At 38.8% G+C, this 16,363-nt stretch overlaps 1 protein-coding gene across 1 annotated transcript in view; it reads left to right on the top strand.

The window, feature by feature from the left end:
- LOC110051845 (RNA helicase aquarius-like) overlaps positions 1–16,363 on the top strand; it is a 39,701-nt gene that overhangs the window by 11,952 nt on the left and 11,386 nt on the right. Inside the window, exons 13-36 of the mRNA XM_089290892.1 lie at positions 1,192–1,248; positions 1,639–1,698; positions 1,783–1,834; positions 2,084–2,145; positions 2,390–2,493; positions 2,607–2,706; positions 3,293–3,364; positions 3,561–3,609; positions 3,710–3,802; positions 4,093–4,141; positions 5,361–5,412; positions 5,698–5,724; positions 5,821–5,920; positions 6,022–6,116; positions 6,632–6,704; positions 7,516–7,622; positions 8,565–8,624; positions 9,383–9,492; positions 13,186–13,276; positions 13,400–13,440; positions 13,957–14,097; positions 14,559–14,628; positions 15,223–15,333; positions 16,123–16,232. Of these exons, the coding sequence (XP_089147018.1) occupies positions 1,192–1,248; positions 1,639–1,698; positions 1,783–1,834; positions 2,084–2,145; positions 2,390–2,493; positions 2,607–2,706; positions 3,293–3,364; positions 3,561–3,609; positions 3,710–3,802; positions 4,093–4,141; positions 5,361–5,412; positions 5,698–5,724; positions 5,821–5,920; positions 6,022–6,116; positions 6,632–6,704; positions 7,516–7,622; positions 8,565–8,624; positions 9,383–9,492; positions 13,186–13,276; positions 13,400–13,440; positions 13,957–14,097; positions 14,559–14,628; positions 15,223–15,333; positions 16,123–16,232 (1,886 nt within the window). The remainder of the gene's footprint in view (positions 1–1,191; positions 1,249–1,638; positions 1,699–1,782; positions 1,835–2,083; positions 2,146–2,389; positions 2,494–2,606; positions 2,707–3,292; positions 3,365–3,560; positions 3,610–3,709; positions 3,803–4,092; positions 4,142–5,360; positions 5,413–5,697; positions 5,725–5,820; positions 5,921–6,021; positions 6,117–6,631; positions 6,705–7,515; positions 7,623–8,564; positions 8,625–9,382; positions 9,493–13,185; positions 13,277–13,399; positions 13,441–13,956; positions 14,098–14,558; positions 14,629–15,222; positions 15,334–16,122; positions 16,233–16,363) is intronic.

Below are 16,363 nucleotides of genomic sequence, written 5' to 3'. Positions count from 1 at the left end.
GGCCTTAAATTAAGTTAGACTCCCAAAATATTGCCAGCACTTCAGAATTTAAAATGTTTGCTTATGGGAGGGGGTGGGGAGGTGTCAAGCACCCTGCTCCCCTCCCCCTAGATCTGCCGTTGGTTTGTACCTTGAGTTACACAATATCATGTACCATGTAACTTACACACAAACTGAACAATAATATTATCTTTGACAATGTTATTTGGCTGTGTGAACAAACGGCAAGTTTCCCTTCCAAATTTTAATTTCAAAGGTCTTTTTACCCGTATGATTTTTGTTTCCCTTTGTTCATTATATGTTATGTTAATCCTACAATTAAACAAGAACATGGGAAAACACAAATAAACTAGTTTGAAAGCATTTTAACCTTTAATTCATTTTACATTACAACACCACTCTGTTTAAGAAATAGAAAACAGGTACCGTGTTCCTATCCAGTTATAGAAACATGAGTGGAAGTTTGGGAGAACGAGAAATGCTGTGGGAACACGAGTCGCAGGCGAGTGTTTCCACAGCTTTTTGGAGTTCTCCCAAACTTTCTCGCGGAGTGTTTCTATAATTCGATAGAAACACGGAGAACATGTTTTCTATTTCTTTTAGTAAACACCGCGACGAAAAAAAGAAAAACAGCTTGTTTACTTTGATCATCAAAATGTAAATTCTCTTTGTTCGCGCCATCATTACGTCAACAGCTCGTGCTAGTTCTGTGTTTCCATCGAGTTATAGAAACACGATTTTTAACCAATCAGCACGCGTATTTTAGGGCCGTTTTCTAAATGCTACATACCGTACACATACAAGAGTACGTTATAAAGAAGTTCCCTGCACGAGTTTATCTTCAACGCTGAATTTCCCTCTATCAGAATCTTCCAGAACACATCATACTTTTCTTAATTCGTTTCCTGCTAATTTCAGCAAGCTCCGAACAACTATACTGCTTTTCAATGGCACGTTTTCCTTTTCAATATCTGAGTTCTTGAACAGCAAATTTGCCAAATTAAAATGTGCCAAATTTTGTTGAACAAATAAAACTAATATAATATGAAAAATTGTTTAGGAAGACTAGTGTGTATAGTGTTTTCCTAGCTACATCGGAATTGAGGGTTGGTAAAAACGTAATTGTCTGTTGTCATCTTTATAGTTATGAACAACATGCAACATAACTCATTGACCTGTTTGTTATGGCAGGCATTGTTACCAACAAGAAGATTCTTTAACACATTGGTTGATGATCATCATCTTGTGGTAAGTACAATCTGTACTTCTAATAAATCATTATCAGAATCATGCACACTTTTCATTCTAAAAACAATCTGTGGATAGCACAAGTCAGGAAGAAGGTTGTATGCCTGGACACGTTTCTCTTTAGGCTCTAGTCTTGGGAAATTAGCTTAGTAATTTCCTTATTATTAGTGTCCATTCGCAGTATTGTGTACCAGTCATAAAGGATGATCCTGCAATTTATCTTTTTAATCTTCGTAGCAGTATCACAAAAACACAGACATGTAAATGCAACGTGCTTATACTTAAAATTAATAAAAACTGTTTTCATTATTACATGAACCTTCAAAATCAGAATCATTATTCATATATATTGAAGTTTATGTTTGGTAAACTTCTGCATTTATTTCATAGGTTAAGTGTCATCTTTCGGCTTTGGTAAAAAGAGAATCTGAAGGAAGGTTGTTTAAACAAGTAAGTGGATAAAAATCTCGAAGAATTTACTTAAATCAAATGCATCAATTGCTCTTTCTAAAATGTGGTCATTCCCTTTAACAGCTACTGGATATGTTGAAATTCTACACTGGTTTTGAAATAAATGATGTTACAGGTAACAGCTTTTTAAAATATTGCTTATATTATTTGCTAATGTCGCTTTTCTAATCTTAGTTAAATATTTTTAATTATTAAATAAGGTGCAGATAAACGCAAACTTGCCGAGACCTTCGAGGTAAGGTGGTAGAGGAATTACCATCCTGAAGCAACTGGCTGTTAATAAAGTTTTGTGCAGTGTATTTATAAAAAGTAATGTCATTTTAATTTGATAATAGTGTGAATCATTTTTGCTGATTGTTCACAGGAATGGCGCTGACTGACCATGAGATGGTTGACATTCATTACAACAAAATGGCATCTTTGCAGGTAACTTGCCCAATAACTTTTCCCAATAACTCGCGCGCGTTTTAATATTTTATTTTCGTTTTTTGGAAACTGTTACCTTGAATAATGAACTTTAATTTGGTTGGAAAAAAGAAAATTTGGAAAAAGTAGCCCCGCGAAAGTTTGAAGTAACCTTAAATGTGTACGTACCCCAAAGTGTTCATTTCATGTACTCCTATTTCAGAATAGGTAAATGATGATTGGTTTACTATGTTTTCATCGACAGCGAGCAGTGTTCAAGTATTTTCCAGAACTTCATGACTTTGCTATGAGTAACATAGCCAGCATCGACACAAGAGAGGCTTTGCTGCAACATTTTGGATCCCTGTCGTAAGTCTTGTTCATTAATCTTCATGCTGTACATAAGTTGCCCACAAAAACCTTAATTGAAATGCGTGTTCATGACCGACTCAACATATTTTGGTTTGTATGTTTGTGGACAGGAATAAAACTCTTCACGAAGTGGCATCATATCTGAAGCTTTTGCCATCCCCAGATGAGGCTGGTGTCGAGAGTAATCGTGAATTTCTCTTGGAAATGTTGGTAAGATATCAATGAAGGACTAACTTGCCACCTGAATGTGTAATGATAAAATTCTTACTGTATGGTTGTAGCGTGTAGAAGGCACTGCCAAAATAACATTAAACTTCTAGTAACAATACAATACAATGCTATAACAATAACAGCAACAGCAACAGCAACAGCAACAGCAACAGCAACAGCAACAGCAACAGCAACAGCAACAGCAACAGCAACAGCAACAGCAACAGCAACAGCAGCAGCACAGCACAGCACAGCACAGCACAACACAAAAACACTGCAATGCAATGACACTACAATGAAACTATATTATGTAAAAGAAATCGTTAAAGGAAACGTTCTCTACGTAATATATACAATCTAACTATGATAAAAAATATGTTATAAAATATAATCGAAAATACATTTTAAAAGACTCAATTAATGTTAAAAATTCTTCACAGTTTTACCGTTTTTTTTTTCATTTATTAGGGAGCTTGTTCCACTCGTTAATTATTCTGATGAAAAACGAATTTTGGCACAAACGTTTTTAATAATCCCTTCTTTTTCGTGAGCAGTCTCTAATTCAATTTTTCTCCAATCCTTACAGGTTTCTAGACACGAACGTCGCCTTTCACAGATTGACGCCATAAATGAAATGCCACTGTATCCTACAGAACAGGTTACTGAAAATTTTCAATATTTTTTTTTTTACCATGTGTGAAATGGGAAAATTGCGCAAGTCTGAATTACAACCTGACGGATAAGATTTCATATGTGTTTATATCTTGTAATTAAAAATAAAACTAGTATTACTAAAGAAAACGTTTCAACGCAATCCAATCACTTCAATTTTTTTGTTAATATTTGTTTTCCAGATTTTGTGGGATGAAAATATTGTTCCAACAGAATATTATTCATCAGAAGGTACTTTGAGGGAATTTGTCAGTATTTTTTCATAGTTGTTTTTGTTTTAATATTAAACGTGTCTTATTTTATATTTTTTTTTCTTTTGTTCTTTCAACAGACACGTTAGCTCTTCCAAAGTTAAACCTGCAGTTTTTGACGCTTCATGATTATCTTCTAAGGAATCTGAATCTCTTCAGACTGGAATCTACATGTATGAATATACTTTTTCTTTGCTTTTAAACAATTCTTCACGTCAGTTTTCATTAGCGTACGAACTATAAACCTCAATCAGTTTTTGTGTTTAAAGCACTGAGCTCTCGCCTGCTCCTCAATTGATTTCAGTTGTATTCTCAAATCTAGACTCTCAAAAAAGAACAAAATTACCCATCAGCACGGCTAGCTGTATTATACAATTTGCCAATGAATAATCACTTTTTATTTGATCATAATCGGTCTGAAATGAATTGATATTTGAAGAAATATCTTGTGTTTGGTTAACAGATGAGATTCGTCAAGACATGGAGGACGTAATTGCCAGAATGAAACCTTGGTAGGTGGAAATTTAAATGATGACTTCACGAAGACAAAAGCTACCTGTAAATGGCAATGTGCATATGTTTGACCGAAGCGTTCTCTTTGTGAAAGGAAAATACATGTATAACAAATTTGTCGTACTAGAAATCTAGTATGACGTCTATAATGATTGTGTCAAGAAAACTTTCAGACGAAATATTGTTCTGCTAGTCATTCAAAATCATCAAGAGAGGGTTTCCTTTCATTTCTCTAGCTAAAAAAAAAGGAGAAAACAATTTCAATCGCGGTAATTTCGTCCGGTTTGTTCCTCCAGCATTTCCCTAGAATTGCTGTCCCTGTCAGACCCATTATATGTAATAATTTTGTCTTCCAGACCACGTTTGTTCAAAGGATAGATAACTATAGCCACCGCAGATAAATCACTATCCAATGGATAACTTAGTTTTATTTTGTCAAGTCATCCACTGAATAGCAATTTATGCGATGGATAGTGCTTCCACTCTTTGTCCAACCGGGTCCAGATGCATAAAGTTAAGATCGCCTGATGTTTATGAAATCATCATTTTCCTTTCCTATCTAGTAGTAATTCTCACACACTGAATGCCATTTGTCTGCCACACGACAATACAACAGCACTTTATTGACAATAGCCATTTTCACGGTTACCTTTGCTCATCTGTATTACAATAAAATCTAGCATGTAGGTGAGGCAATTTCGGGCTATTTTGTAGTTTTAGCCCGAAATTGCCTTGCATCCACGTTGGATAACATTGTAACGCAAATGAGAAAAATTAACCGTGAAAAGGGCTATTCTATCAACATCACAACGATAACAGAATCCGAGTCAACAACAGGGGAAAAAAACCACCCAAACGTTGATACACTTCTATAAACTTTAGGCAAGAACTCGCTAAGGGGTGGGAGGGTGGGAAAACTGTTGCACTGTCCGGCAAGAAAAGAAAAACTGAATCACGTGACCGAGCGTGAAACTGACATTCTGACTCGTACCCAGGTTCCCCATTCAGTGTGTGAGAACTTCGTTTCGTGCCTCTTGCGCAAGCTCAGCCGGCAGGAAAAACACTTATACGTCTCAGACATGTTATACGTTCCCTATTATTGTTCTGTTCTATTCCAAATATTCATCTACAGCAATCAAGCGCGGCAAACCTGTTCAGTTTGATGCAACCGCAGGACTGTAAACTTATATCTATTTTAATTTCCTGTTGATTTTGCAGGCAAAATGAAATAGAACAGACAGAGTTTGCTGGTTGGGCAAGAATGGGAACAGTAAGCCTAAAAGATCTTGATATTGTTTGTGTTTTTAAGACATAAATTTATACGGACAAAAGTTTTTTTGCCACATGCTTGGATGTAAATTCTGTTTTGAATTGTGATCTTGGATAGATTAGACACGATTTTTGTTATTGTTGTTTTACTCACTAGTTAACAGAAGTCAGATAGAAAAAGAAAAAGAAGAACAGCCAACAATGTCATCACTTCTTTTTTACGTATACTTCTCTTTGGTTTCAATGTACTAAAAATTATTTGTTTTTCTACTTTTGCTTTCGGCAGAAAATAGTGAACTTTAGCGTGATAGAGGTAAGCAAAGTGTTATATTATTCTGCATTAAAAGAAAGAGTGTTAACTATAGCATAAAACACAATGTATTCACTACCTCTGTGTAACTGTCATCAGGTGTCCAAACCTAACATTGGAGAGACACGCCCATCTCAAGTCAGAGCTGATGTCACCATTAACTTGAACATGAGAGATATTGTGAAAGCAGAGTGGGAAGGTACGATATTAGTTGCATCTAACAGATTGACATCTTACGGCTTATTAGTTATTTACGAACAAATGTTTATGTTATTAATGTATCTATATTTTGTATTTCAGCATTAAGGAAACATGACGTGGTTTTTCTGGTCACTGTACGGCCGACCCAGAGAGGGCCAGTGAAATATGATCGGACAAAGCCGTTTAGAGAGCAGGTAATTTTGCTGCAACGAGGTTCAACTGAAGTGGATCGTGGCGAATCGAGAGATCAGGGTCGGGTTGTTCAAATCCCGATTACGCTAACCCAGGATTAGCGAGAATTTCGATTTCATTTTTTGTAACTTTACGGTGAGGTTTTCTGTTTATATTGCTTGTCCTTCAGTTTTGAGTTTGAATAATCTAAAACTACACAAAACATAAGCAGTGAAAAACATTTTAATACGACAAAAATTAATACTTCGCTTAACGTTTAATCCTGAGTTAGCCTTAACCGGTTTTCGAATAGCCCGGCCCAGCTTCTCTTTATTATTTATAAAACCAAATCCATCAAAAAATGTTTAAAAATGTTCCCACATTTACAGCAAACATGAAATTTCTTAAAAACAACTCTGGATTTTCGCATTTTACGGTAAAGCAAATAAGCGTTAGAAAAAGAAAAGAACTTGGCCAATATCCAGCCATCTTAACCTCACACTTGGTTAATAACCCAGATATCATTTCTGACATTTAGTTTGGAGTTGATTATGTGCGTGGAGCTGAAATCGAAGGCATGCTGGACGAACAAGGAAAAGTTATTGAAGAAGGTATGATGTAACACATTTACAGAAAATAAAGCAAACCTGGAAACAAAGCAAATTTACGAAATGCAACTGCTTTTAATCTTGTCCGATTTTTGAGTAGCCGTAGTCAAAGGCTCTTCTAATTTGCTCAGAATTCTTCCATCTTTGGCAAACTCAATGTTGTGTAAAGTGCATTGATGTTTTCGTGCCATGTTTTTTCTCCAGTCTACTAAAAGAGCGTCAAAAGTTCCCTTAATTCGGCAAAATTAGAAACAACACATTTTGGAAACTTCTTCGCATTCTTGGAAAGAAATGATAGTACATGTAGATGTCAAACTTTCAAAGCATGAAAAAAATCTAAACCAGTCAATGGCACAAGCTACTCGAAAGGAAAAAAAAAAAACGTTTGTTTGAGTTCTTCAGGATACCTCATCTGGTTATGATGACCGCGGGAAGTTTGAAGAGCACTAAATAAGCGTAAGAGATTCTCTAGCTTCTTGAGTGCTCTCCAAACTTCCAAGTGCATGATAACTCGATGCTCAGCTGAAAGCATGAATCTTTTTTTTATATAACGTTACCAATGAAAATATCGAAAAGAAGTTAACTTTGCTCACGCCATGAGAGAACGTCATTGGATTATGATGCACGCTTACTCTGAGTTTGATATCGCGGTTTTGCAGCAATGTTATGAGCTTGTTTGAAGCATGAGCTAGCGATTCATAGTCACTGGTCAACACAAGTTTTTCATTGTTTTAGTCAGCTGCAAATAGGCTTCAGAGACCATAATAACGTGATTCTTGTGTCATCTGGTAACTGAACTATTCCCTGTTAACAGGTCCTGAGCCAAAGCCCGAATTTAAAGGAGATGAGAGAACATTCCGCTTGTGGCTGGACACGAATCAATATCAACAGGACATGGCCGAGACTGTTCATGGATCAGAGGTGATCAATGCACGGCCACTTAAGGTTTTCCATGTATTTAATGCGCAGCTTCTGTTGCCTAATGATTGTACAGTTACATGTAACTAATTTTCTGTATGCCGTTACATTTATGTAAAACGCCGTTACTTTAACATACGTAATATGTTTGCAATGTCATAAAAAGTCCCCAGTGTAACACTAGCTGAATTCAGTAATACAGTTGTGATAGAAATTATACAATCGAAACAAATTGAGTGGCCAATTCCTCTGTGAGATGCACCTGCAGGGAATCAAGGTAGTTGTATTCATCAAAATAAATATCTAGTCCAAGATGATGAATACAACTACCATGATTCCCTGCAGGCACATCTCTTATAAGCAACTGACCATTTACTGCGTCTTTTAATAACACGCGAACCTGCTCAATCAACCGTTGTTTTTTCGCTGCCATCAATCTTCTTGTCGGACGCCTCAGGGAACAGAAGTTCAGTTCACCGGATTCAAAAGGTCGCATGTGTGGGTTGTGATTTAAAGATTTCGTCCTATTCTCTTTGTTTCTATTTTGTTTGTTTGTTTGTTTGTTTTTTTGTTTTTGTTTTTGTTTTTGTTTTTTAAGTTTCGTTAATTTTCATCGTAATATTGGCTCTCGAAAAACGGTTTTACGTTGGTCAGGTTTTGAACTAAAGCGCGAAAGTGAAAAGCGCAGTAATTAATTTTTGGAAAGTTGTCCAAGAGTTCAATTTTCTTCTTACTCTTCATTACTGTCACCCTCGTTCCTAGGGTCTCTCTCTCTCCGCCCCCGGGAAGAGAGAGACCCTGGGAACAAGTTGGCATTACTGTCACTCACAGCTGATAACGAAAGGTCAAACGGTAGATCTTAATTGACATAACTACTAATTAAGTTGTTTATACAACATAGAATGTCGAACTTTACCTTTATGTAACCACATGCTGTTGTTGCAGGATGTTTACGAGACTTTCAACATCCTTCTGAGGCGGAAACCGAAAGAAAACAACTTCAAGGTACTGTTTTCCTCTCTAATAAACAAACGTTCCTCAGTGGCTCCATACTGCTTGCAGTACTGCAGTGGAATCCCAATTTTTCGAACCTCAAAGGGTGATGAAAATTAGTTTGAAAAATCGGGTAGTTTGAGAAATCAGGGGTAAAATTACAGTGTTCGACTGAGGAGAGGGGAAAGAGTTTTGGTTCGAGTCAGCAGGAGATTCGGACAATGAAGGATTCGAGAGCTCAGGTTTCTAAAGTAGTTAATAACCTTTTGATGGCCGTTGTCATTTCATAAGGCCGCTGTAACTGAAAAGGAATGTGATCATTGCCTCCAAAAATTCGGAAATGGTAATTTCTTTTATTGGGTGCTGGTCGCTGTTAAATTTTGGTGCGCGCTACGGAGACACGGGTCTCTGTAGCGCTACGTCAGCAGACTGGAATTTTTGGGCAAATCTCCCGTGTCCCATGAGCGGGGGAATGCGCACAAGCTGGGGAATGAGCGCGGGATGAGAGAGGTCTCTGCGCGTATGCTAAGGCTGCTTTGACTCTGTCTGCACTTATGTTACCCTATCCGTAACGTTTATCGCCATCATCGTCGTTTATTTACCTTAAAAGAAGTATATAAAGACTGAACTTAGATAGGGCGAGGAGAGACCGCGAGAGTTCTCTTGTTTTGTGAAATAGTTTCAGAAACAACGTTAACTTTTGAGTTTTCTTCGGATTGGTTTGACGCTACTGTGTTGTGAACTAAACTTATGACTTTGTTTTTCTGAAGGCTGTTCTAGAAACCATCCGTGATCTGATGAACACAGAGTGCATTGTTCCAGATTGGCTTCATGATATCTTCCTGGGTTATGATGATCCCGGAGCGGCTCATTACAGCAGGTACTATGATTAAAATCAGGGTTGCCATAGATCAGGAAAGATAGGTAGGTAGCTACAATCCCAGACAAAAGACTTGGGACACGAAGCAAGTTCTCCCCTCCCCCCACTTTCAATGTTGATAATCAGGTGATTTTTCCCTTTTTTGTTGGAGAAAACGCGATATTTTCCAACATTGATTCGGGGGGAAGGGGGATACGTGATACAGTTCAAGTGTCCCAACTACTTTTGGCCGGGATTGTCTGAAAGAGATATGCGAGGAATTTTCCAATAAAGGTAACGCCAGCGATCGTCATGGCGTCACGATATTTTAGAATTTGATTTCGGCTTAATGACGTACACGCTGTTTCTGGAAATTGGACAGAACTTTTTTACGTTAATCTAGATTAAGGTTCGGTGCAGATATTCGTGGAATATAACCCGTAACCACCTGTAGCAAAACGAAATTTGGGACTTGCTTCAAGCAAAATGGCATTTAAGGGAAGGTTAGAGCTCGTGTCTATTACTTAAGACATTTTCCAGGATTATCAATTCGCAAAGTAGCAGATCTTTGTGTTGTTTAACAGAATAGTGTTAAATAAATTGACTTAAACCCAATGAAATGCTTATCGGTGTAGAGTAATCATATATATCACCATTACACGCGACACGACAGCTTCCGGGTTCCATGTGTTTTATGAACGCGCACGAATAACCACAACGGTTAACCACAACGGTTAACCATTTGAAAGTCAGCGTTTTGCAACCTAACCTTCCCTGTTCTTCCCAATTGGCAGAAGGTTCAAAAATTTCTCACTTCACATTATTTGAAATGCCGGATGGAAGCAATTTGACGGCAAAATAGTCGAGTTTGACACTTGAAATATGGTTAACCGTTTGCCGCAGATAATAAGTTAACTACGTAACTACCCTTTTTATTTCAATTGAACGGTTAACCATATAAACCTTCTCGGAAAGCTCTCTGTTGCCAGTTCTTGATCCCAGACAATGTTAAATGGTTTTTTGTAATTCCTATAAAGCGGAAAAAGGTATAACTCGAATGACACGTAGCAGTTTGGAACCAAAAAGTGTTACCAGAATGGTTAACAGTAAGGGTTAATCGCGCCGGTTAACCCGGTGGCACTTCTGAAGCCGAAAACACACCTCGCTTTATACGCGTTCCGGTATTAGAGAGGAAAACGAAGAAAGACATGCATAATTTAACCGCGTTTAGGTAGCAGCAACGCTTTATTGCTGTCCAAAGATTAACTCCGCGAAACGGCGAGAACAAGGCGAAAATATCCACTTGCCCGGCACCTACTGTTTCAACCGAATTTGCATCATTTCTGTTTCGCGCCAATCAACCACCCTTCTAAAGACGTAGACAAGGTCGTATTTTTCAGTGCAGGAAATAGAAACATCCTTTTTAAACACAACATCTTGTGCAAAGTTGCATTTTACGGGCAAGCAAGTGGGCCGTTTGCCCCTCAAGAGGCAACAGAAGGTCATGCCACGGACTTACCAATCGCCTACCGCAGAAGGTCATTTAGAAAGATGACTTTACGTTTCTTAGTGCCCGACCAGGTAAAACTTGTCATTGTATGTTGTTTCTTTTTAGTAGCGCTCGTTAGCTGTACCCGCGAGACGTTACAACTCCCCTCTTCTCCAAGCTTTGTTAGAGCGAGTGGTGTGACATTCTTTAAATTCTTCTTTCAGACAATCCCAGACAAAAGACTTGGGACACGAAGCAAGTTCTCCCCTCCCCCCACTTTCAATGTTGATAATCAGGTGATTTTTCCCTTTTTTGTTGGAGAAAACGCGATATTTTCCAACATTGATTCGGGGGGAAGGGGGATACGTGATACAGCTCAAGTGTCCCAACTACTTTTGGCCGGGATTGTAGGTAGCTAGGTAGCTAGGTAGATAGGTATGTGAAGGTGAATTAATCAACATGACACGAGCGTGGGACAAAGAAAAATTCTGAGTCCCCGACGGGAATCGAACCCATGACCTCCCGAACACCGGGCGGGCGCTCTATCCACTGAGCTACGAGAAGCCATGAGTTCTCGTAGCTCAGTGGATAGAGCGCCCGCCCGGTGTTCGGGAGGTCATGGGTTCGATTCCTGTCGGGGACTCAGAATTTTTCTTTGTCCCACGCTCGTGTCATGTTGATTAATTCACCTTCACATTTCATTACCGAGCTTAAAATTCACCATCTTTATTAACTTATCAGGTAGATAGGTAGATAGGTAGGTAGATAGATAGTTGGTGCCAATTTCCTCCCTTGCAGCCAGAGGCTGAATTGCGGAGGAACCAGAGAGGTGAGATTGGACGTCAGCACATGAAGGCGCACTTTGCAGCCACTTCAGTCCATGTATGATCTCACTTTACCCACCCCAGACCAATGACCGGCACAAGTCAGATAGACCATGACCCCGGGTTCTACGTCCCCTACTCTTTTCGAACAGTGTCATGCGTTCTTTAAAGTCCCACAAGAACCAGATCAGTGAAGTGCTGTGAGACGGGGCCTACGGTTTATCGTCCTTATCCGAGAAGACTTGAATGTCTAACCAATTGTAAATGTAATTACAAAGGCAGCACATTCTCCTCAGTTATTTTAAGACCCTGAGTGTTGGTCCGGTCTGGGGCTCGAACCTTCGACCTCCCACACAGCAGTCCGGCGCTCTCCCAATTGAGCTAACCAGGCGGCGGTTTACTGACTTGATGCCATTAAAGGCTGGAAGAAACATTTGGGGCCACTCAACGATGTTTTTTTCTTAATGAAAACAATTAAAATTGTTAATGACTCATTGGTCGGTCTTAATGAATGAGTTGAAAGGATGGCTGTAACGGGATGCTGGAGCCCGCTACTATATCCGACATGTATTTTGTATTTAGTTGGTCAGGGAAATTTGATTTTTGTCAGGGAAAAGTCAGGGAAAAGTCACTGAATTTTGAGAAGTGATGTATGTGGCAACCATGTAAATGTACTAAACAGCTGAGATTTTTGCGAGTATCTTTCTCATAGAAACAGTTTTAGGAACAGATATGGCGTAACTAGTGATGGAACGCGTTAGATTTCTCCTTCGAGCGCAAACGAAAAAAAATGTGTTGTCGTAACCTTATACCTTTGTATTTTTATCCGGGAGCAATGCTAGTAGAGATATTAAACTTTCGTTTCTCTGCTTTTATAATATGATTTCGCTTCCTCGAAGCTTAGGGTGTAACTATGATCTTGATATGATAAATATTACATGGACTGGAAAGTCCTAGTCCTCTATTACAGCACTTTTCAATCGAGTGTTGAAGGTAACTCGTATCTGTTTTGGTTTTGCATTGCTAGGCTTGCTCGCGCCACTTTTTCATCCAATCAGAAATAAAATCGAAACCAATGCGACTCGCTCATACACTTTTACTCGCGCTTTGCCTCCGCTGCATACATTTCGAGTTTTGATTGGTTCGCGGGATTGTCTGTGTCCTGGGTGATTGGTCAGGGTGGGTTATTGGCGTTCAATTCAAAAGCGCTCTAAAACTCATTAAAAAAGGGTTGGAGAGGGTCACTGCGAGAGTAGCAGTGACCACCCATTTGTTATGGTGATGTTTTTTAAATTATATTTGTATATGAAGGCTGAAAGACTTCATTAGAGTGTCAGTGGTATTTAACTTAAAAAAACTAATTGGGGACACTATTCACACATATACTTTGTCTCAATGTAGAATGCCAAACCAGATCCGAACACTGAACTTCAACGACACGTTTCTCGACTTTGAACACCTCAAGTCGTGCTTTCCCCAGTATTCAGTTAAGGTAAGTTTATATCGATTAATGCTCCATCATTATTGGTGGGGGCTTGTCAGCATTTTGTATAATTTTACAACAATTACACGTACAATTCAAGTATCACAATTTCTTGTTTTCGTAAATTTTCAGTGCACTACGGACAACCCAGCTGAACAAATCCCACCCTTCAAGTAAGACTCGTATTCTGTCCTCTTGGTTTAATGTGTCGTTGTGAGTAATTCACGTGATTAACACGAGTGTACATGACATTTTTAGTAAACAAAAAAAGGGTAACACAAGATTTAGATTGTCAAGACAGGAATTTCAAACTGGGGCATTTTCACAACATAGCGAATTTCTCACCTGCGGGATTTAAAATGTGTCTTGGCAAATCGCTTAGTGTTTCAAGTCCCATCAGGATAGCATAACCTGGGAGCAGTCGTTCTTTCATTTTCGCGGTAGTGGAAGACAAAATTTAAGGGAAAAAAAAAACGTTTTTTGTTCCTCTTTTTTCTCTCTCTGGTGGGCTGCGCGAAGAACGTTATCATTTTTCACTCTACGTGTCTGTACCAGCATCAAACCTCGAGGTATCACGCGCTATAATCACGACGGAAAACCGTCATGTATCACGAAGGAAACTGGATGTGCGAAAGATCGGAATTTCCTGTCGTTGGTGCTTTAAATTTGTTGATTTACGTTTCTTGTAGGATAACATTTCCTGAGACGTCTTCTTCGAGCAAGAAACGGAAACACGATGAAGACGAACCAAAGGAAGTGAATCAAGAGCTGCTGGTGGAGCCATTTGTGGTTCCTAACCGCGGACCGTATCCCTTTAATCAGCCTAAAAAGTAAATGAATCTTCTTGTTGTTGTTTTCGTTGCAAGTTTTATATCAAGCACGAAAGACCATGTTTGACCACATTTTCAAACACAGAGAAGAGAGTTGAAAATGCGACGCGTAGCGGAGCATTTTTGACGAACTTCGAGGTGTTGTGTTCAATCACGGTCTTGAGTGTTTGATACATCGTCTCAATCGAACGTAAAACTAAGGAGAAACCGAAGAAATCAAATCGAAAAGATCCCCTGTAATTAAAATCAGATATCCAAACACTGTCACGGTCATGATTACCTTTGTGTAATGTGGTGAATTATTTATGAGCTTGAGGGGAGTCGGTTCCTTTATGTAAATTTTGGAAGACCCTTTGTTCTCTCCTCTAATTCAAGCTTCAGACTTTGTAATCTCATGCCAACAGATCGAGAAGAGCGCTTTCAGGAAACAATTTGTATTGACTACACTCTTGATATAATAGGAATGCTGTTCCATTCACCGCCACACAAGTAGAAGCCATCAGAGCTGGAATGCAGCCGGGTCTCACTATGGTGGGTCATTAATTAGGGAAGACAGCAATATTTGGGTCTATGAGTTTTGATATGGCCTTATTTCAGTACTTCAACGTCCATGGCAATCATGTAGCGCTCCAATTTGCTCAGTGTGACTACATAAAAGAACTGTTCACTGTTTTTTTTGTTTTATATCCATGCCCTTGCATTTTGTGGTATCGTTGCTAATTCAGCGTTAAGCGTTAAGAATGTTGAAAAAAAATGGTTTGTTTTGTCTTTTTGTCTTTTTTTCCTTTTTGGTCCGCTTTTTCCCTGACTATTTCGTTAATAAGAAAACTAATAGCTTTTTGTAGGAAGTGGTAGGATGGTATGATAGCGTGTGTTTGTTGGGTTGTAATAAAAAAAAAAGTAACTAAATAAATAAATGAAGAAAATCTATTAAAATACACCTCAATATTCATTCAAGTCATCAGAACGCAACATTATTGGGTACAAGTCGGATTTCAATGATGAATTTATGTTCACTCTCATTACGACTTCTTGTAGCTACAGGCTATGCAGACAATTCTTGTCATTCTCAAACTATTGAACCAGTTCTCGCGTTGTTTGAGCTTTGTCTTTCTTCTCTCTCAGGTCGTTGGACCTCCCGGTACAGGAAAGACAGATGTGGCTGTACAGATCATTTCCAACATTTATCACAACTTCCCAGAACAAAGAACACTGTTGGTGACTCATTCTAATCAGGTCAAGTCTTGTAATGTCATGGCTAAAACAATTTATACGTGAAGAAATACCGTAAAATGCCACGTTAAAGCCCCCCCCCCCCGGTTATAAACCTCCCGCCCCCGGATATCAGCCCGTCTATTTGCTAACAAAGATATTATTCCGGATATAAGCCCCCCACCTCCCCCCCCCCCCCCCCCCAGATATAAGCCCATCTAAATTATAAGTGCGTTCCTTTTGCGTTTCTTTGCAAACGTCGGTCGGCAATCGCCTCGTGGATCCATAGCTACTTTGACAATGTTATGACGAAAATCATGATCAATAACAGCACGGCCGCATGAAAAACTGACGTCAATTTGTTAAAATGATACCAGAGAAAGAAACAAATGTTGATACATATGTATAACAACGCTCTGAGTGTAATAGCTGTAATGATATGTTAGCTTTAATTCCTTTGTCAGAAACGTTTTATCTCGTCGTGCCGAAACATATTTTTTATTCCGCCTCCCGCCCCCGCCCCCCGTTTATAAGCCCACCCAAAACCCCTCATGAAGTTATATTAGCCCAGGGCTTTAACGTGTGATTTTACGGTACGCTGCAAAGTCATGATTTTGCAGTGCTTGCCTTTATAGTACAACCTTTGCAACACCTTGCAACAATTTTTGAAACATTGCTGACGCTGCTAAAAAAATTGATGTAAACAATTCCTTGTTAAAAAAAACAAAACAAAACAAAAAAAAAAACAAACAAACAAACTTGCCAATATACTTACCGGCTTTCTTTTTACGTTGTTATTAACTTTTCCTGCAGGCTTTGAATCAACTGTTTGAGAAAATCATGGCTTTGGACATCGAAGAACGTCACTTACTTCGTTTGGGACACGGAGAAGAAGCATTGGAAACAGAGAAAGATTTCAGCAGGTTTGTATGAAATTAAGAACGAGTCAGCTGTTCAAGATGGCTAGGTCACTCGAGGCGCTTGGCTCTCAGTTCTCGCGTGACCATGTTTCTCCCTCTCTTCTTTTCTTCCGCCTTTCTGTTTCTCTTCTTTC

The sequence above is a fragment of the Orbicella faveolata genome, unplaced genomic scaffold (genome assembly GCF_042242905.1).
Source record: "Orbicella faveolata isolate gen_17 unplaced genomic scaffold, um_ofav_v1 contig_24, whole genome shotgun sequence".
NCBI classification, from domain to species: domain Eukaryota; kingdom Metazoa; phylum Cnidaria; class Anthozoa; order Scleractinia; family Merulinidae; genus Orbicella; species Orbicella faveolata.
The sequence above is the reverse complement of the archived record's forward strand: the minus strand, read 5'-3'. Positions and strand labels throughout refer to the sequence as shown.